This window comes from Schistosoma haematobium, chromosome 5 (assembly GCF_000699445.3).
Source record: "Schistosoma haematobium chromosome 5, whole genome shotgun sequence".
Taxonomy (NCBI): domain Eukaryota; kingdom Metazoa; phylum Platyhelminthes; class Trematoda; order Strigeidida; family Schistosomatidae; genus Schistosoma; species Schistosoma haematobium.
The window spans coordinates 13,171,352-13,195,129 of NC_067200.1; the positions used below are offsets into that span (position 1 = coordinate 13,171,352).

General features: G+C 34.0%; 1 protein-coding gene across 3 annotated transcripts; it reads left to right on the top strand.

Moving 5' to 3' along the window:
* Positions 1-589: 589 nt before the first annotated feature.
* Positions 590-22,742, top strand: MS3_00009187 (uncharacterized protein; the record flags this gene model as incomplete). Of its 3 annotated transcripts, XM_035733257.2 has the most annotated exons (11): positions 639-655; positions 2,223-2,309; positions 3,637-4,147; positions 6,304-6,406; positions 7,131-7,216; positions 9,464-9,529; positions 11,770-11,970; positions 13,094-13,186; positions 14,894-14,979; positions 19,895-19,964; positions 22,371-22,742. In XM_035733257.2, 11 exons carry the CDS (start codon positions 639-641, stop codon positions 22,719-22,721), a joined length of 1,671 nt encoding a protein of 556 aa, XP_035587579.1. In that variant the 3' UTR covers positions 22,722-22,742. The 3 variants fall into 3 exon arrangements, with proteins under 3 accessions (XP_051064936.1, XP_035587579.1, XP_051064937.1); XM_051217522.1 differs by lacking the exon at positions 13,094-13,186 and having other exon boundaries at positions 590-655; XM_051217523.1 differs by lacking the exon at positions 639-655 and having other exon boundaries at positions 913-2,309; positions 13,238-14,979.
* Positions 22,743-23,778: the final 1,036 nt, after the last annotated feature.

A 23,778-nucleotide genomic window follows, 5' to 3' on the forward strand; every position in this document is an offset into this window, starting at 1 on the left:
TACAACAAGATTACTGTTCAATATTTTCTGTTTCTCAGTGGTTACCTGATTAAGATCAGTTTGTGATGTAAAGTATAACTAACTATTTCCGTCCCATTTATTTTGAATACTTATTATTGTTTATATTAGTAGTAAAACAACATTATCTCATCAATTACAATCTTATGCCGTAAATGAATTTCGTTGTCATTCGAGATCTTTGTTCATTTACTTTTCATTTGAAATAAAAGAATTTCTGGCTCCTCAAATACACGTGCATACATACATACATACATACATACATACATACATACATACATACATACATACATACATACATACATACATACATACATACATACATACATACATACATACATACATACATACACATATAGACATGAAATGAATTATAAGCATTCAGTATAATAATAAATTCCTTCCCTTTTACGTCTTACCATAAAGAATAATTCATGAAGGGAGCAGAATCGTTTGAGTCAATTTTATATCTAATCCCTCTTTTTGTGTTGTCCTAGCAACAGATATATATATATATATATATATATATATATATATATATATGCCTGTATATAAATATTATAATTTCAACGTCTACCGTGGAAATAATCAATCAGACATTACAGTAAGCTCTACTAATAATGAGATATTTTATCAGGTAAGAATATTTTTATTACCATGGTATAACCTAAATCTCAATTCGACAAACAGATCCAACTTATTTTCATCGTAGATCTCATTATGAATCTCAAATGATATAAGTTTTAAGGAGTATGAAAATCCAATGGAAACTTTTGATTAAGACTTTATATTTTCTCGACATATATTCAGTTAATAACAGATGGGTTTTGTGGATATTATAGTCCCACAATAGGACGAAACGGCCGTCCAGTTCTTTCAGGTTTTCCATGGTGATCTAGCTTCAATTGACTCATGATCTTAACCATTGAAATTACTATAATATCTAAAAAAAACCCAACTAATATTAATTAACATATGCTCACTAGTGACTGACGTCAAGAGGCATTTCCTGGAGTTATAGTGAGAAGAAGTGACCAGTGGAGTTCAACCAGGTCTGTTGTGGAATATCAACTCACTGTAGACAATGATGTATGTTGGCGCATTTTCATGGATTGGTTGAAGTTAAACATTAACACCGTTGGATGCCGGCCAGCTCAGTGGTCTAGTGGTTAAGTGCTCGCGCGCGAAACCGGCAGGTTCTGGATTCGAGTCTCGCATGGGGCGAGGTCGACGATTCCCACAACATAACGAAAAGGCCGTCCAGTGCTTCCAGGTTTCCCATGGTGGTCTAGCTTCAATTAACTCACGATCTTAACCATTGATATGTATTCAATTGTTAGATTGAGGTCTGCCTATTCAGGCTTCTCTTTTGTAGTTATCTAATCTAATTCAATACAATATTAAACTGATCTTGTTTGATAAAATATTTAAAAGTATTTTAATCAATGAAAACTTGCATTTGGATTGTATTATTAATTACTGTTAAGTATAATCAAGTGTTGAAAACGTAACATGGTGTATTATTGTACTACATTAGAGATTATGATTAGTTAAATAACCAAGTAGAAATTGACATAACTATTTCATTCTAACCTAAGTCACTACAATTAGAAGTGATATTTCATCCATTCCGAAAGTTCTGTTAGTCTCATCTGAGCTCAGATTATAAAGAAACCTCTGCTATATAGTTTTAAAATGAAAGTGAATTATTTTTTAAAGTGTTCAGTCTATTTCAGTTCTTTTTCTGTAAGTAATTCTCATACTTTATTAATAAATAATTTCAGATAGGGTTTTGTGGATATTATAGTGATTTCAATAGTTGAGATCATGAGTCAATGGAAGCTAGACCACCATGGAAAACCTGGAAGCGCTAGAAAGACGTTTCTTCCCATTGTGGGACCCCTCGGCAGTGTGCATCCACGATCCTGCCTCGCGAGATTCGAACCCAGGACATATCAGTCTTGCGCGCAAGCGCAAGTGCTTCCACATTTTCCATTATGGTCTAGCTTCAATTGACTCATGATCTCAACTATTGAAATTAATAAATAATTGTTATTATAAAGAATGATGAAGATGGGTTACATTATCTGCACTTTTGGAATTATCTAATACTCTCAATTAAATAGTTTAGTTGTAGTAATCTGATTGTTATTTTAGACAATAATATAATTAACTATTACTTTATGTTTAATGTATCTATTTAGACAAATGACAAATAACAATTCATATACCAATACAGAATACTCTACATGGAATCCAGTAATCCATATTGATAAATATCGTATTATTGAGTAAGTTCACTGTATATGGTAATCTAGCCAAGATAAGTTCGTAATTTAAAATTGTAAGAATTCTACAATCACCACAAATTCTATATAGTAATAATATTATGTTTAATAGTTGAATTCATGAGTCAATTGAAGCTAGACCATTATGGAGAACCTAGAAGCACTGGATGGCCGCTTCGTTCTAGTATAGAACTCCTCAGCAGTAAGCATCCACGATCACACTCCGCAAAGATGTTCGTAGAAACAGAAATAAACCAGTTGGGGGTAGAAGCTTTAAGGGGAAGATGGAAGGTGAAGTAGATGGCTGTAAAGGAAGAAGAGTATGAATAAAGAAACAAATTGTAAGACATTAAGACCATGGTAGAAGAAGAGGTTGTACCAGTCTCTTCTGTACACACAATTCTGGTTTTTCCAGATGTATGGCTAATGCTTTAGCAATGCAAAGAAAATGCAGTCGAATTGTCCTTAGAAGACTTCTACTTACCTTGTAGATGACTTCGAACGCATAGTCTGTCTTGATCGAGTGATCTGTGTTTACAAAATGTTCGATTATTGAACTTCTTATTGATCCGTTGCCTCCTCTTTATTATCTGTGAATAAAATAAAGTGTAAATATATTGTTTATATTTTCATTCTGAAAACAACCACATTTTAAAAAAAAGAAAAAAGAAAAGGAAATAAAAATGTCACTAGTTGAGATCATGAGTCAATTAAAGATAGACCACTATGGAAAACCTGGAAGCACTGGATGACCATTTCGTCCTAGCATGGGACTCCTCAGCAGTGCACATCCATGATCCCGCCCCCCTTGCGAAATTCCAGTCCAGGAACTATCAGTCTCGCGCGCGAGCACTTAACCACTAGACCACTGAGCTGGCTGGCATCCAACGGTGTTAATGTCTAACTTCAACCAATCCATGAAATTGCGCCACCATACACCATTGTCTACAGTGAGTTGATATCTCACAAAAGACTTGGTTGAACTCCACTGATCACTTCTTCTCACTAGAACTCCAGTAATTGCCTCTTGACATCAGTTATTAGTGAGCAGATGATTATTGTCAGAAGGGGTTTTGTGGAAATTGATAGGTCCTGGATTCTAATATCACAGGGGGGCAGGATCAGGGATGCGCACTGCTGAGGAGTTCCATACTAGGACGAAACGGCCATCCAATGCTTCCAAGTTTTTCATGTTGGTCTAGCTTTAATCGACTCATGAATTCAACTATTAAAATTTTCTACAATATCTACAAAAGCCCCTTTCTGATAAAAATGTCACTGTTTAATTCTTTCTTCTTCTTCTGCTCTTCTTCTTTTCTTTTTCTCATAGTGATCAACAAATTCCAGATTATGAAAATATATTCATGGCAGCTTATTTAATTGGACAAGAAAAGTATTCCGATAAATTATCATCTCAATCAAATTATGGATTATTAGATACTACTAATGATAATAGTAGTAATAATAAGGATTCCTCTAATGTGGATACACTAATTGGACAATTTCAATCCAAGTCTAATAATACTAATGCCAATAATAATAATAATAATAGTGATCATCTTCAACTAAACAATAATAGTCATTTGACCTTAGAAACTATTTGGGAACGATATTTATTACTTAATAATATCCGTAAACGTTTATTATATAAAAAACAAAATATGATCAATCAAGATAATAATTTCAATGAATCAAAATTAATTTTATATCCAACAAATAAAATCAATAATAATGATCATAATAATGAAACATGGAAAATTGATTCATTAAAGAAATCTAAACAATCAGAACTGATATTTAATGAAATATCATTGGATAGATATACACAGAAATGTGTTGAAGTAAGTCGATATATATGTTGAGATTAGATGGGTTTTGTGCTACTTAGCACTCGTCAGCAAGGTGTACCTGTAGTCTTGAGGGAACTGGCGCTGCCTAACGGATTTGATCCCGTATCACCCAGTTTCACAGTCAGAGACGTTACCACTGAGCTATCCGGTCCGCGATTGGACTTGACACACATGACATTGATCACCATCCAGTGATCAATCAGTTGTGATATATACATGTGTACCTGAATTCACTACTTGTCTTGGAAGTTATATCAGCTTTGATAAATTGATGCCTAACTAAATCTTGGTTGGTTTTGCAAGTATATGTCCATCTGTTGCTAACCAATGGATAAGTGTAATGAACATTAGTTTGTTCTATTTTATTTTGTCACTATGAAACGTGGTGTTCTAGTTTACGACTATAATATACTTTTATAAAAAGTAGAGGATATTTGTGGTTCACTAATATGGAATTATAAATTTCTTAAAAGCGATGTTTACATATGTTAGGATCAATAAGTTAACAATACTGAGGCTAGGTGTATCATGCTAGTTAATGATGATAAATCAATTCATAAAGTCAATAGCTCAGAAACGTATTGAGTATCTAGAACTTCTTTATATTTGTTGATACTGAATTAGACTGAAAAAGAACTAAAGGCGATGAAAGCAAGACAAGGCATCAGTTCAGAAAATTATCGATTTTTGGATAGAACTGTTTAAGAAGATATGGACTACCTGTTTCGATTTCGCGTTTCACCTTTTCATGTTCTGAAACTTTTAGGTCATATATTCTTGCTTACGTTGTTTTGAAATATGATAATTATTAAACAAACAATAAATATTCACATGTTGCTGACTATTTGAACTGTTGTTATATCTCTTTCTCGACAAACTTTAAACATGACATCATTCAGTATATTGACTTGTTTATGACTCACTAGAATCGAGTCTCATTTTAATTCTATGAAACTAATTGTTTTTTAGTCAACCTAAAATTCATGAGTAGTATGTTTTAGGCTGATATTCATTTCAAGATTACTATCAGAATAAACTTACATGAGATGAAAGACAAATAAAAATTAGCTGGCAACAAATTACAATTTTCTCCTAGATTTCATACTCCACAATGATATTAGAAACCATAGATTTACATGAAATTAGATCTATGAATATGCGGATCGGTAAAGCAAGAGCAGCATATTTACAACTGAGGAACATCGGGAATTCAAAGCAACTGTCAACTAGCACCAAGGTCAGGATTTTCAATACAAATGTCAAGACAGTTCTACCGTATGGGGCGAAAACCTGGAGAACTACGAAAGCCATCATCCAGAAGATACAGGTTTTTATAACAGTTGTCTATGCAAAATACTTCGGATCCTTTGGCCAGACACTATCAGCAACAACCAACTATGGGGGGAAACAAATCAGATCCCAGAGGAGGAAGAAATTAGGAAGAAGAGCTGGAAGTGGATAGGACACACATTGAGGAAAGCACCCAACTGCGTCGCAAGACAACCCCTTAAATGAAATCCTCAAGGCTAAAGGAGGAGAGGAAGACCAAAGAACACATTACGCCGGGAAATGCAAATAGACATGAAAAAAATGAACAAGAATTGGATGGAACTAGAAAAGAAGGCCCAGGACAGAGTGGGTTGGAGAATGCTTGTCGGCGGCCTATGCTCCCTTAGGAGTAATAGGCGTAAGTCAGCAAGTCATGAATTAATGTTATATATAGATATCCGATTTCAGTAAACATTTATACCATTAGTCATAATTATTTATTACTTATTGTTAATAATCCCTTTATTCAATATTATATCTTTTGGTACACTGTAGAATTCTCAGCATAAAGTATTTCAACAAGTTTCCTTTTCTTATTTCTTGATTGATCTTTGAGATAAATATCGTAACATGTACAGCGAAATGTCAAAAACTTTTCACAAACTCACCTAAATAGCTTATAAGTTTAATAGACATAATAATGTGTGTTAAAAAAACAAGCGGAAAGATAACTTATTGAAATATCCAGGTGACAAGAACAGGTAGCCCAGATATTCAAGCAGGTCTCGTTGTCCAGTGTCTCTTGAGTTTCGATGGTTTACCGGTTGATATATATATATAATATATATAATCCTTGATTATACATATTGTTCATTTAGGGGTTACAACGTATTAATTTAAAATGTGAAAAACTTGAATATATGATGAAATCAATGAAAGATACTCTTACCTTACAAATGAATGCTTATCAGAACCATAAAAGTAAGTTAAAGTTCAAATAATTCTAATTTTTCTTTATAGTTGAGAGAAAGATATAACTGACACGCTCTAAATATTGTCTAATGACAATGAATTAACTTCATTACTTGAAGTGATTGAGTTTCTGACAAACTGGTTGTATTACAGATTTTTCTGTTCTAGGAAAATAAAAACTATTCAAAAATATATTTGATGTGATATTGGGAGAGACAGGAAACACTTTGACTTCAAATAAAGATTTATTTTCAAAAGAGGGTTCGTGCGCGAAACCGAAAGCTATGGTTTAGAATCCTGTGAACGGGATCGTGGATACGCACTGCTAAGGAGTTCCATACTAGGACGAGACGGCCGTCCAGTGCTTCCCGGTTTTCAGTGGTGGTCTAACATACATTCATATTGTAAGCGAAAAGAAAGATTCCGGCTTAAGAAAATTATCGCGCACAGACAATCAGCCCTCATCTTCATGCTGGTCATGTGGAGGTTGGCATTATAAGAGGTTCTGCCCATATAAAGAACATTGTTGCACTAAATCTCATCATAAGTGCCATAAAGAAACTAGCTGCAGAAAAAGAACTCATCGACATCATTCTTCGAAACCCTAGTTCAAGAAATATAGATCCGGTGCATTACCTAACAAAATATTGGTACCTCAGAACCAAGCACGTCTTCCAATGAATTGATACACAATATTTTTAGCCTACTTTCAGAAATTTATCTTGTTTTACAGAAAAACTTGACAATGAAATTATGAAAAAGTGTAAAAATTTTCCAGTGAAGGAGTTTAGAGATATTTCAAAAGAAAATACATTATCTGTAAGTTTATGCAATATTTTCCTTGGTGATCTAGCTTCAGTTGACTCATGAATTCAATTATTAAATTTCTACAATCTCCACAAAACCTCTCTGACTATAATCATTATATACTCACTAGTGACTGGCTTCAAGAAGTATTTCCTGGAGTTCTAGTGAGAAGCCGTGACTAGTGGGTTTCAATCGTGTCTGTTGTGAGATAATAACTCACTGAAGACAATGATGGATGGTGGCGCAATTTCGTGGATTGGTTGAAGTTAGACATCAGCACCGTTGGACGCCAGTTCAGTGATCTAAAGGTTAGGCAATCGCGCGCGAGACCGAAGGTTCTGGGCTGGAGTCGCGAGTACGGGATCGTGGACTCTCACTGATGAGAAGTCTCACACTAGGACGAAACTGACGTCCAGTACCTCTAGATTTTCCATAGTGGTCTATCTTCAATCGATTCATGAATTCAATTATTAAATCATGCATTCTTGTTATGTTTTCAACACGATGTCACTAACAAAAATATATTCGAACTTCCTTACTCAAAAACACATGTCCTTGATATAACCCCAGTAAAAGGTTAATTAAAACAGTAAAAAAAAACTGAGAATTTCATCACTTAAGGTAGAAGGTGAAGTTTAATAGGGTACTACAATGTCTTACTAATTAAGGCACACTTATTTTTTTATGAAGATCTTACTGTTCTCTGACAATAAGTCAGTTCATATCATACATAACAAATAATAGAGGTAATATAAACATTGAATCTATACTCGAAGTAAATCAAATGAATACTGCAAGTTATACTGAAGAAATATCACACTGAATTAAAACATAATCTTGTGTTTTATTCTGTCTTAATTACCCTCAGTCCTCCAATCATAACAATGTAAAGTGTAAACTACTGGTAGAAAGTATTAATTGCCTTTGACTCAACTCATATGATTATGTATATATAAGCATATAAGGCTACAAAGCGGTTCAAATGACTGTAAATAACATGGAAGGTTTCGTTTAATGAGCGTCCATATTTAATATCAATGAATCACCGATGTCTACAAGTAGATACCCAGGTATATGAAACAAGCGAAAGAGTAGTATTAGGAAACTAATATGGAATTATGTCGGTTCTAAATTTATGATCAGCACGTATAACTAAAATATTCTTGGTAAAAAATAATTGTTTTCAACCTCCCTATAATTATAGCGATACGGGAGAGCAAACTGTTTATATATTGGTAAAAGAGTCTTAACTACCAGTAGGTACTGTAACTGAATGTGATACTGTGATGTGAGTTACTTATATCCATATAGGTGGTCAGGCAGAGAACGTATTTTAGCAGAAGATCGATAAGGAAAGAATGAAAACCGAACACAATCGGTATGAAAATCTATGAACAATGAAATTTGAAACAATGGACTGATATTTTCAAAGGAACAGTGAAGTTTGAGACGATGGATCGATATTTTGCAAATTAACAATTTACTATATGGTTCTCAGATTTTATTAAGATGCTCTGTAATTTCATGTCAAATACATTCGATTGTCACCACTGGTGTTCTTGTTCACCACAATACGACTTCCCAACTGCTACCATTTATAGGACAAGACGATAATTAAATCCGTTTTAATACGAGTTTGTGAAACCCGTTTCCTGATGGTGATTTGGCCTGCATGACCAAGTAAAGTATAGGTATACTTAAAATGGATGTTCACGTACACCACTAGTTTAGCTATGAAATCAAAGAAGGGCGTATTTTAAAAGTTAGGGCAATGGGATCTAATGTTATCCTCAACATTTTCATTCCCATAATGTGTATCGTACTTAGCATGTTCGACTATTTTTACATTCGTTTAGTGAGTGAGTGCTGGTATTAAAGTGTGTTTTTTATTAAGGATTTCAATATCTGACTTTCTCCGTAATTTTTTTCTGTTTCATCTGATTTCTTGAACCGAGCTACACTGTACACATTAGTAGAAGACAGTGATAAATAACTCCAACAGTTCGAAATGAAGTCGGTAATGAAAATTTCAGTTCAGTATACACCAGTCATCAGATAAATGACCAAAACTATTAGTTACGACATAGTGAATACTGAAGATGTTACTGATAATCCCTAGTCTACCATCCGTCATTTGGTTCTTACACTTATTTATTATTACAGAGAATTTGTAAAATTATTAAAAAAATATTTGTCATTGGGTGGTGTAAATTTGCATAATTAACACATCTACTATTTCGTTTTCTTAACCATTTCTAGTTGGATATAGCAAAGCAATTCACAAATTCATTGAAAACAATCATGGGACGTAAACGATATTTTCAAGTAAGTTAAAAACTTCAAAAATTACAAAAGAACTTCCTATCTTTCGATATTTAACAATTGAAAGTAAATTTAATAGTTGAATTCATGAGCCAATTGAAGGTAGACAACCATGGAAAACCTGGATGAACTGGACAGCTTTTGCATCCCAGTACAGGACACCTCTGCAGTGCGCGTCCACGATCCTGCCTTGCGAGATCCAAACCCAGAACCTATCAATCTCGCACGCAAGTGCTTAACCTCTAGACCACTGAGCCTGCATCTAACGTTGAAAGAAACTATAATTATAATGTCATTATATGTGAAAATTATATTTGAAATAATCTCAGCGATTGAAATTTAAATAATTCCAACGTTTCGTCCAGCTTAAATTTCAATCGCTGAGATTATCTAAAACGTGATTTTCACATATAATGACTTCTATATACTCGGCGCCCGATTTCTGTCAAACTATCTTGACGTATATTCGTATACATAATTATAATGATTATTTTTAGCTGACTCTATCATGGAATTTAATGATAGGTTTATATTCAATAACGCCCTCTCATATTCGTGTTGGGGCGATTCAAAAAATTCTTCGAAATTAGCCAATAGGGTCTCTGAAAATGTTGAGTAACCCCTTATTCAATAACAATTCAATAGTAGATTTACCGGAATCACCTAAAATGTGAGAAGTCCTATGTCACATTTCTGGTTGAATGATTACTTATAATGCTACTATGTTTAGAAGCGTTCCAGAAATTTCCAGAAGCCCAAGGCCATCTAAAATGCTAGAAATACCCTAGATTTTCTGTATATAAACGGACTTTGGGGTAAAGCGTTTCTTCCATATTTCGCACATTTTCTCTCGTGTTCAAGTTGCTGTGTAGATTTGGCCTGGGGTTACTAAAGAGCTCAGGTAACCGAATCTAGAGTGTTTCGCTTTTGAATATGTGTGAGCTAATAATATCTCATTTATACAACCGAAATATAACCCAGTGAGATTTCTGAGTGGATAGCTACGATTCTAAGGATGTATATTCACTGAGATAACACACAAATAAATAACTAACATGAGAACTGTCTACCCACTCGGAGTATTTTAAGTCTCAGTGATTAATAGGAATGTCAGAGGAAAACATATGGTCCATAATTATACAGAGAAGTACTATTTAGCAAAGAACTATCACTAACTAGATACATTTCTAACCAATCTGAAAATATAACAGAAATATGATTGAATACTTTGTGCTCATTGATTTAATAGGACTCTAAATTTTCCAATGAGATTATTTAGAACAAGTAGCAATATGAACTAAAATTTGAAACTCATTGACTGACTTTATAAGCAAAGATGGATAGTGGCTAACAGTGGAATCCAGGACGCGCGTTTCGTCCTATTCGTAACTCGTCTGCTGGATGTAACTGCCTCCCAGTTACAAACAAATAATACCAAGTGAATCAATTACTGAAACGTAGACTGTTTATACAAATGTCGTTAGTTTAAATCAACTAATTATATTTAAGGGATACGAAGAATTCGTTTTTCACACTGATGGTTTCACTTTTCAATAAAATAAAACGGTCATTATTGACATCGAAAGCATTCATTGATTCATGTAAGAGTTGTTACAATCCTTGATGGCTAAACAGTGTGTATTCCAATTTGTATAATGATAGTCATATACTCAAAGATGGATAGTGGCTAGCAATGGAATGCAGGACGCGCGTTTCGTCCTATTTGGGACTCGTCTGCTGGATGTACCTGCATCTCAGAGTTGATGTTCACTCTGGGACTCAAACCCAGTACCTCAATGGGAAGATACAACCAGAACAATACCAAGTGAATTTCAATTCACTCCATTGTACAAGCAAGTGGCTATCAGGACTCAGTAGCTGAGTGGATAAGGTGATGGCGTTCGAAGCGAACGGTACTGAGTTCGAGTCCCAGAGTGAACATCAACTCTGAGATGCAGGTACATCTATCTGATGAGTCCCAAATGGGACGAAACGCGCGTCCGGCATTCCACTGCTAGCCACTATCCATCATTGCTTACAAATAGCTTGTGAATTAAGGTAATATCGAGGCATACGCACAGTATGCACATATGCCAATAACAGACTGATCAATTGCAGTCTTAAACTTCAATAGGAAGATACAAGCCAAACAATACCAAGTGAATAGTCATATACTGTTTCAAAATCATTTTTGTCAATTTTATTTGTGAAATAAACTTTTGATTATTTTCAATTCAATTTAGATTATTAAAACTTCTCATTTGGAGAATCTTTACAACCAAATGAATGTAAGCCAATGTTTAGCTCAAACTACTTTCAAACAATGGAAAAAGCTTAAAGAAGAAAAACATAAAATACAACTACACTCAGAATGTATTCGTTTAAATAAGCCTAATAAAATGCATCATAACTTATGGAAATATGATATACCTGATATATTGAAGGTAATTCGTTCTAATAATCTTTAATTATTTCATTAATTTAACACTCACCTATCAACTATACTTTATTCGTATAAGAATTAATGGCAAACACAATTCAGCTGTTCATGTTGAAGTTCATATAGCGATGTTCAAACAATTAACATTCTTGTTTTAAAACATTAAATCACCAATTCACATTTGTAATTAACCATAGCTGTATGTTACCATATGCCAAGTATAGCAAAAGCATAAGATCCTGGATGAAAACACAATTTTAAGGGAAGTTAGGAGTTAAAATAAAATCTATACTCCAATATGAACATGTCTATCAAACGAACGGAAAAGTGATCAGTATGGTACTGTTATAATGAACGAGAACACATGTGAGGACAATATAATGTAAATACTTACTTACGCCTGTTACTCCCAAAGGAGCATAGGCCGCCAACAAACGTTCTCCAACCCAACCCAAGGTATTTGGATACAGAATTATAGAGTATCTTAGTAAAATCTGAGAATCATACAGTAAACTCCTCATTTGCAAAATGTCGATCAATCGTCTCAGACTTCATCATTCTCTGTTCACGTTCTCTTGTTTGATCTTCTTAACCTCCTGCCATAAGGCATTTCACTTTCATTTATGATACATACTACTTATATCTGTCAACATCAGTAGCAGACACCACGATGTAACTGAAAATTAAATTCATTTCAGATAACTTCAACCTTCATGTAAATTCTAGTTTCAGTTCGAGCTAATTAGCCCAGTGGTAACGTCTCTAACTGTGAAGCTGAGTGACACAAAATCGAATCCCTCAGGGAGCACCAGTTCCCTCAAGATTACAGGCACACCTTGCTGACGAGTGCCAAGTAGCACGAAACCCAGGTCCAGCGTTTCCTGTTGATTAACTCCAATCACCATCTATTCTCAACATAGTGCACGCAATGTCGAGTTACCTAGACTAGCGGCCGCATTACAAGTTGGTCGATAGTATTCGATTTGCACTAAGAAGGACTTAACACACATGACGTTGATCACCACCCAGTGATCAATCGATTGTGATTAACTTTGATTCATCATTCTTAAACTAAAAAAGTATACTTGAATCTCTCATTAAAAATACACACTTTCTTGCACTATTAGAGGATTGAACTTGACGTAAATGACTTTGAGAATGCTATGAAAAATATTGATAAAAGATTAAAAATTGATAGTGGAAATTTCAAAATAACAGATGTAAGTCTATGTTTTTATTTGATTCTTTTTTCGTTTATCATTGAATTTTAGCGGGTTATTTAATATCAAAACACTACTTATATTGAAGACGTCTGATGTAAATCATCTATCGGTTGGACATAAACATAAAGTATGAGTTATTTGTATCACAAAGAGTTTTGTGAATATTATAGAAATTTTAATAATTAAGATGATGAGTCAATTGAAGCTAGACCACCATGGAAAACCTAGAAGCACTGGACAGCCGTTTCGTCCTATTGTGGGACTCCTCGTCAGTGCACATCCACGATCCCACCCACCCGACGCGAGACTCGAACCCAGGACCCATCAGTCACACGCGCGATCGCTTAACCTCTAGACCACTGAGCCGGCGTCCAAAAGTGTTATTGTCTAACTTCAACCAACCACGAAATTTGGCGACACATCCACAATGGTCTTAAGTGAGCTGATATCTCACAACAGTTATTTTTTGAATAGTTTTCGCTTGTGAATTATTAGAGAAATGGAAACGTATCCACTGTATTATCTACAATTATGACTGGAATAATTGATAGAACCTTATACTCTTAATATGAAGATCAAAAGTTATAAGTTTAGATCAAGAAACTATAACTGTATTACGATATGAACTTAATTTTCATCCCATGTTGACATATCAACTAGAGGACTATTGAACTTATCACAGAGCAGTAAGTAGTTATTTTTTATGGACTTCTCAAGAGTGTATACTAATGACTTTCATTCATTGAGTGTTTAGAATTATCATGATGTTTGAGGAAGCTAAATGTTCGATGTTCTTTTATGTGTGAGTTTGCGGATATACACAGTTGAGTAATCTTAAACTTGAATAGTAAATTACTCAGAAGTTTATCCTAGTTCGTGACTGAAACCGTCTTCATTCTAGAAGAATGATTTGGCATATTTAGAATGTGGTTAGTAGAATGATCCAAAACGTTCGTTTCTTTCTAGTTAAAATTCACCAGTTAGATAAACATGCTTCCTAAAGTTAATAATTACACTAAAATTCACATATTGATACCATATTCCAAATGTCTAGAAACTTTAAACTTAAGACAATATCAAAACACCCTCTCACAAAGTTTATATCCTTAATTAGATGGATCATATGCATTCTTGAATATTACAATCAATTATGAAAGTGTTTGTTGAAAAGTGCCTATTATAAATGTATCTAGATTTACTTTTATCAAATACTACCACACTTGGTATTGTTTGGCTTGTATCTTCCTATTGAAGTTTAAGACTGCAATTGATCAATCTGTTATTGGCATATGTGCATACTGTGCGTATGCCTCGATATTGTCTTAATTCACATGCTTTTTGTAAGCAATGATGGATAGTGGCTAGCAGTGGAATGCCGGACGCGCGTTTCGTTCCCGAATAGGACGAAACGCACGTCCTGGATTCCACCGCAAGCCACTATCCATCATTGCTTACAAATACTACCACAGTTTGATAAACGAATAGTTCAAATCAATAAAAGAAATAATAATTTGTGTAACTAACCAAAAAGTTTCCATTTACTGAAACATCTCTTCTGATCTTATTCACTCTTTAAGTTCAATGATTTCACTGTTTGAATCTAAATGTTTTGAACGAAAATCGTTCAATTTACAATATGTAAATCCATTTGAATTGTGAATCTTTTCAATCATTTTAACAATAACTTATTGATATTCTATTCAGATTTTAGAAATATTTACCGGTTGGTATTTAGATATCAATTTATTTATTGTATTGGCTGCTTTAGCTGAAAGATTTGACAGTTTAGAGTAAGTTTTATTATTTATGATTAATCATTATGTTTAGTGAAATATTCTTCATTTGTAAGTGGTACATTCACGACTTTATCATAGATCAAACCTAAGACCAGTATTCCATGAAAATATTCCAAATTCAATCAGTTTTGAATAGAGTAACATAAGTGGGCAATACTGAATAATCTCATACTACGATGTTATGTGATTATTCATCTTGATAAGTCTTGCGGATTGAACGCTATATTCGTCTCCTAAGCTATTCTGTAACCCTCAAGCTAGAACTATACAGCGACCTGAACACGAGAGAGAAGACTCAAAATATGCGAGAAGTAGTTTACTCCAAGGTTCATTCTAATACAGAAAATACAGGGTTTTTATAATATTTTAAATGTCCTTGGGTTGCTAGAAGATTCTGGAATGCTACTAAACATAGTAGCAGTGTAGCAGCCAACCAATCAGAGCCTCTGCATGTGACGTTTCGCTTCCTTGATATTTTTGGCCACGACTCCAAATGAACGCTGATTGGATGAAACGCTTCTTAGTGTTTCCTGATGCTTGTTTGTCTTTTGCAAGCAATCTTCTGGATCACCACAACACATCTGAAATTAAGTTTTGACATATCTAATCTAAAATTAAGCCAATTTACATAAAGCTCTTTCATTTGGGGTATAATTGTTTGAGAAATTATGTTTTGTGATAAAGGCAGTAGGCGGAAAATATTATTACTTGCCTTAATGAGATGGTAAAGATTTGTAGTTCAGGTGAATGAAGTTTAATTCGCTGAGCTGGATGATTATGTCATGCATCTGTCATTGTTCTTCTGAATAACAACATCAACACAAACTTCAGGTAGAAGTGAAGTATTCGAATTTCTCTACTTAGTTCAGAATTAATTTAATTGAAAATGACTAGAGAATGAATGTGTTCCTCACCTTGATCAAACAGAGTTATATTTAGTACATTTGAAATTCTTATTTCAACACTTAGAAAAGGTAAATAAAATGAAGAAGGAACTTTCTTTTCGGTTCGTTTCTCATTATGAAGCTACACTGATATCTAATAATAAAATATGAAATCAATACAAACCAAGCGATAATGTATCAAATCATCTGTGTTTAAATTGTCAAGGAACAATTAAATTTGATTGTTTCATACATCATCATTTGATCGATGCACGACGTTATTTAGACACAGATGAATCATCTTAAGTGATCAAATGAATCCTACCAAATGTTCCATACGGTTTATGTAAACTTCTCTACATGGGGTTGAAGTAACCGGTATCCATTTTAACATACTAGATATCTGTATTCTTAGGATACTTGTTCAGCTGTTCACATTACCTTGGATACTGATGTAGCCGGTACTAGAGTGAATTTCAAATACCTTGTCGTTCATTATCTTCTATTTTATTTAGAAGATTTCCAAAAAGTTTTGTCTCATTAAAAATTTGACAGACCAATTGTAATTAAGTTAATGTGGTTATATCTAGCTCTCATCAAAAAAGAAATCTACATTGGTTAAAGAACCACATAAAGATTGAGAACCTTAGATAGATATTTCATTCCTACATGGAACTAATTAGCAATGTTTACATATTATATTCTAAAAGTTGAGCCCATAACCATTAGGCTCCACAACCAATGAGCTATAATCCAACAATTGACAATCCTAACTTTGGTACATTTCTATAGGCTTCTGATAGTTTTAAGGTATTTATTGAAACTTTTTATTTATTTATTTATTTTAAGATAGATATTGGTACAAATACACATGCGCCACACAGATCTCATTTGATATGTGTGAGGGCTGTGATACTGCCCGGGTGCCCAAACCGAAGCAGGTGGTTTTCTTAGGGGCCACACCCAGAGCCTTCGACCTGAAGGTCAGATCCACAGGGCAGTGGAACAACGTAAGGAGATGCAGTCTCATGGTAGCCGGTGACCAATGCTTGGTTCATACGCCGTTTGTTCCTTCAGGATACTGTAGCCCATGTGCACCATTGGTTTGGAATCAAGGTTTTCCAACTCCCCTAGGTGGACTCTCCATGTCCACCAACCCGGTTAAAGCGCCGGACATACGCTTTTCATCCTCTTAATTTCGTAAACAACACCCCCGCCACGAGAAGGCGGTGAGTAGGACTTCCTGGCAGAGGCTATATACGTGTGGCCATGTGAGAGCATTTCGAGAGGAAGAGCGGACTTTCCCCACTCTCGGCCGTACCAGGGCATTTGGGGGCTACAATGAACAACTGATATATATATATATATATATATATATATATATATATATATATATAAAGTGTGATTGTAGAGATACTTAATTGCATACATAAATTTGACCTACTTTTCTAAACGTTAAATAAAACATATCTGCATATTATCAGAAAGTGGGTTTTGTGGAGATTGTAGTAATTTCAACAGTTGAATTCATGAGTCAGTTAAAGCTAGACCACCATGGAAAACCTGGAAGCACTGGACGACCGCTTCGTCCTAGTATGAGACTCTTCGTCATATCTGTACATGATTTTTTTCTGCAAAGTATCAAATATACTTGAAGATTTATTTACTGAAATCCAGTTTATTCCATGCACAAATCAATTTGTTGTGAGTAGTAGTAAACCACATGTTAGTTAAGATAATACTGATTAGCTGGTAATTAGTTGGGTTACATTATGCGATTTTTTTTCTCTTATTTTCTAGGTTGATTGTTCCTTACAAACATTAAGTTATTGAAATGCATATAATATTATTACGTTTAACATTCATCCCTACATCTTATTGTATATCATTGAGCATAATATGAATTAGAATAAGTTGCATAAACAGACAAACAATATTGATTTCATTTGCATCTTCATTAGGCTTCACATTAGCATATGCTAATACTTTTGTAGAGTACACAAACTAATCATGACAATTTATTAGTCGATCTAAGCTAAACCACCATTAAAAATCTGGAAGCCGTAACTAGTGAAGTCCAATCTATGTCGGGTAGAGATAGGTATCTACCTCAGACAATTGATAAATGGTTGTGCAGATCATAGATCGATTAAAGTTAGTGATTAACATAGTTGGATCCTGGCTCAGTGATTTAAAGGTCAAGTGTTCGTGAGTGAGATGGAAGGTCCTAAATTCGAGTTCCGTATACGGACCCGTAGATATTCACTTCTGGAGAGTCCCATACTAGGACAAAATGACCGTTCAATATTTCCAGACTTTCAGTTGTGGTTCGGCTTAAATCGACTCATAAACTCAACTATTAAAAATTACTACAATCTCCACGAACCCCTATTCTAATTTATGAATCGATAATAACAATGAAGTGAAATGCATAGTAAATCACAATAAGTAAAAAAATACAAATAAGGTGACTGTAGAACATTATTAAATTATAATTGATGTCCTTATATCTAACCACATAAGTGGTTAAAAATTCAAGAGAAAACAACACCATTCAGGGTTATCTATCGATTAGGTTTTGTTTTTCTGTGTTAGCTTGTTCATAATTCAGTTAATGAGCTATAATTTTTGAGGACGATTTTCTTTTCCATCATCCACAGATGAAAGGTTGTGTACCGTAACCTTGATGTAGTTTTCACATTTATCATTGGCTTGTTCTTATAGTTCAGTTTTCTTGGTGTTCCATTAGTAGTGATAAGTATGATATGAATGACATAAATAAATATATCAGTACAGTAAGTATTGGGAGCTTTCGATAACTGCTTTAAAATGTCTTCAGTATTCAAGAAAATCCATATGACTAATCAGTTTAGAAACTTGAAATAACATTTAGAAAACAACTGTAAACGTTTTCATTATCTTTATTGAACAAATGCATGTTTTCCAGAACTTTCTTGAATCTTATATCCACATAGCCTTATAAGTAACCTTTCTTTCTGCACACGAACTAACCTTCAAATGAAAACTTATAAAATTCTCACCTTTCTAATTTATGTTCGGGCTTCCAGGTAAAAAGTCGTCTAAGAACTAGAAAGCGGTTAGAAAGTAGCTGTTTAGCCACTCAAGTACCAAATGTATTAATAAGTAGGTCGAAACTTGGTAAAATGAACTTATGAAAACAATAATCATTAGCACTAATAAATACTTAGTGCATAAATTACCAGTTTAAGTATATAAGCATTCAATGAGAGATATGAAAGAGATAAGGAAAAGGAAAACCAAGCTTATGAACATGCAGTAAAATCGTCGATTAATTTTCTCCTGTCAAGAAAAGTACTAGTGTCACTTACTCAGATTACTGTAGCTTCTGATTTATGTGAGAGACAATATCAAACCCATTTGGGATAATGTGAAATGTATGAGGTAGAACATTAGAAAATTTTTAGTGTCATTGACCCTGCAACCACTATCAATCAAGTGTGATAAGCAACAACTACATATTGGCTTTGTTTGACCCTTTTTCATGTTGAATCTTACTAGTTACGTTACCTGGTAGTACAGCGATCATAGTCTTCTTCACAGGTGTTATCAGTAGGAATCAGCACAAATTTCGACCATCCCCAATCGCAGGATTTCAGAAGTGGAATAAACATAAATGATAAATTTCGTTTGATTTTCATAAATCTCAGCGCTCAAATAAATATCCAACAAATCAAACATCATCCAAATAGGACGAAACACACGTCCTGGATTCCACTGCTAGCCACTATCCACCATTGCTTACAAAAAGCTTGTGAATTAAGGTAATATCGAAGCGATAAGCACAATATGCACATATGCCAATAACAGACTGATCAATTGCAGTCTTAAACCACAATGGGAAGATTGAAGAAAACCAACACCAAGTGAATTCATATATTTATAATCCATTTTAGTTAGCACTAATGTTCCATTTAACAAAGCTCTTATTTCATTACCTCTGAACATTCAAGTTCCGTGTTTTTTTCTTCAAAAATTTATTCTAGATCCATTCTTGACAATAATGTGCATAAAATTGGTACACAGTCATTGTGTTTGAAAATAAGGAAAGCAAGAGTAAGTGTTGTTCTAAATGATAAAAAATGTATCCTATTTATATATCACAAACATTCTTATATATTCCCAATCTCATTATTTTGGGGAAGCCGCTATAAAAAAGTTTGAGGAAATGGAACAAAGATCCAAAAATTTCCCTAGATCTGAAGAAATCTCAACAGTTTTGAGGAAGCTCATTGAACTTTGTGGATAGTCCAAAAATGCCCCCCCCCAAAAAAAATAGGGACATTGGATTTATAAGATACTTTATATTGTAAAAATGAGTGTTACTGATTAAAGAGTTTATGTAATATGAGTTATTAATGAATCTGCTTAAATGATTATAAAACACAAGTGGGTACAATTGAATGTATTTTGGATATAAAATTACAGAATGCCTTTGTCAAATCTGAGAATCATACAGTAAACTCATCATTTGCAAAGTATGAGTCGACTTTCTCAAGTTTGACTGTTTTTTTTGCAGATATCAGTCAGACAGTCGTGTCGTTCTCTTTTCTTTAATCTTCTTAACTTTCTGCCACTAGGTATGGAAGGTTTAATGACTGAGCTTTTATTATCAATCTAAGCAACATAAACATCAGTATTATAAAGTTTAACAAGAAATGACATGATAAAATTTATCAATCAATGACTGACAGTTTGATCTGTCGACATAAAATCTGATTATTTTGTTTCCAGTTATAGTGACTCCATTGTTTTAACATTCATTTTGATTGTGTTATTTTCTGGCCGACTGGTTGTTGAACATTATTCCTTCGGATTGACAGATTGAGTTTTTATTAAATATGCACCTATTTTACCGCTGATCAACCCGAATTCTAAGAAAAACTTCTATATTCTTTACCTTATTTACATCTGAGATTCCAAGTTTTTCTTAATTGAGTTCTCATCCTTACTTGTTTACATTGTTATATTTTGTCATATTCAACAGCTACTTGCTTTGCATTCAAATAAAGACAAAACTGAAGCCAGTATTTTAGGAGTACTGTTTGTCCTGATTGTAATCGGTTATATTTTAGAGGATGTTCAGCTGGTTTTCTTAGATTATTGCCTTCTGGACTGAATTAAAACGTTTGTCTGATTTTCCCTACCTTGTGAACCACACTAACTCACAACGATTCCGGCAAACTGGCTGAAAATTCTTGTACACATTTCTATATTTGGTAGGATAATCCATTTGTTGGTTCGTACAATTAGTTTTTTCACTCAATGAATAAACGTTATTGTATAGGAAAACTCTAAAAGCCGGACTATTTAACCATGCATCTAAGATAACGAACAGAACATCTAATAGCTTGGAATGCTTTTACATCTTGATATACAATAAATAATCAACCTTGTCCTCTGAGAGACCAAGGCAATATTAACTTTCACTATCTATATGCAATCACTGAACATGGAATAAAGTATATCATATTGTCAGTTCATTTACTTGATTGACAGTCATGGATATTTTATTCGATAAAATTCTAACATCCTCTATGAAATAGGTCAAGATATATTAAACTAAAATTATTTAACGTTATTCGAACCGTTCTATTTTTAGAATTACACATATTACTTACAACATATCAGTAGTAACAAAAATACATTCCAACAGTTGAAATCATGAGTCAATTGAAGCCGTGACCAGTGGGGTTCAACCAGGTCTGTTGTGAAATATCAGCTCACTGAAGACAATGGGGTACGACCGCGCAATTTTTTGGATTAGTTGAAGTTAAAAAAAATTAGCACCATCGGATGCCTGCCAGCTCAGTGGTCTAGTGGTTAAGCTCTCGCGCTCGAAACTGATAGTTCCTGGGTTCGAATCTCGCGGAGGGGGTTGGCGGGATCGTGGAGTCCCATACTAGGACAAAACGGCTGTCCAGTGCTTCTAAGTCTCCCATGGTGGTCTGGCTTCAATTGACTCATGATCTCAACAAATGAAATTACTACAATCTCCATAAAACCCCTTCTGATACTAAACAACATATGCTCACTAGTGACTGGCTTCAAGATATATATCCTGGAGTTCTAGGGACAAGTAGTGACCAGTGGAGTTCAACCGGGTCAGTTGTGAGGTAGTAACTCACTGATGACAATGGTGGATGCGTCGCTCAATGTCGTGGATTAGTTGAAGTTAGACATGAACACCATTGGATTCCGACTCAGTGGTCTAGTTGGTTCAGAGCATGGCGCGAGACTGATAGTTCTTGGGTTCGAATCTCGCGGGTTGGGCGGGATCGGGGATGCGCACTGCTTAGGAGTCCCATACTAAAACAGAACGTCTGTCCAATGCTTCCAAGTTTCTCATGGTGGTCTAGCTTCAATTGACTCATGATCTCAATCAATGAAATTACTGAACTCTCCATAAAATCCCTTCTGATAAAAATACATTTATTTATTATTTTTTTTACATTTCCATAGGAATTATTCATATTAATCGGTGGATTAGACAGAAAACGATATTTTCAACTATCTTATATTTTTCAACCAATTATCAAACTAAATAGTGGTAAAGTAACCAATGATACAACCATAATTAATAGGGATCTATCTTCAATGGATTCTTATCATAAACCATTCGGACATATTGAAATGAAAGATTTAATGGTCTTCTTTCATGCTGCTAATCTATCGCAAATTCATGTACAACAATTAATTACATATTTAGATAATAAAAACAATGGTACCATTGATTTTGTTACATTTTTAGAATATCTTCCTTTATTTGTTGAATCACATCAACACATTATATATAATCCATATTTAAATTAAAATATATTCAATATATAAAAATAGTTGTGTTTAAATGATGATTAAGGGTTTGATGAAGGACTTGTATGAGTTTAGTTGTCATTGATGGATTGTAGTTAGAGTACCATTGAAAACTATGGGATATCAGATATATGTTTCACTTAATATATATAATAACTTTCAGCAGTGAGCATTAATGATCCATCCAACGATCGAATACAGAATATTTCATATTTCCTGTTGTGGAGCCCTTCATTTTCTCGTCATTTAGATCGGACGATGTTAACGAAAGGGCTCTCCACAAAAAGTGGCCCATTGATCTGACTCCAATTAGATCGTAATGAATGTTTGTTATCGCCTATCCACGTATATAATTATCGACTTAAATCGAGTTAGTCAATAACGAAATTAAATAAGTCAAATAAAGAGAATGGACTTTTGAATATATATATTTTGTATATAAAATGAATGGAGTAGAGAGAAGAGAAACAACGCAGAGTGGAGATGGCGAGTAAGCCAACTCCTATTTAACCAAACATTAATCAATATTTATAGTTATACAAAAATAAGTTACAGACATATGATGAGTAATGGGATAAGAAGTGTGCACACACCTACGTGCTCATATCAAAACGGTCAAGATTGATAAGCGAATAATTAACAAGGTCAGAATGTGACTCAAGTAGAATGAATAGATTGGGCTGTCCGAAAGCTAGAACAAGGTATATGGGCTTAACATCATAACCGACACTACACTGCGTTCAACCTGACATTTAGATTGCCCTGAGGGTTACTAGAGTGCTTATCAAACGGAATCTAACATTCGAATAAAAGATTCATCAATGGTATGTTTAGTTTACAGAAATTTACAACTGTTTAAATAAAATTCCAGATGGTATAAGCCGAAGAGCTAAGCTTTTTTATCCGAAACAACCAATCCTAATGAGTAGATATTAAATATCATAAAAGTGATAAATCATCTTCTACTTTATAGCTCGTATGTGATTCTAAATAGACCTGACCAACTGAGATAACATATGATTATTACGTCATTCATATCTTCTTAATAGTTATATCT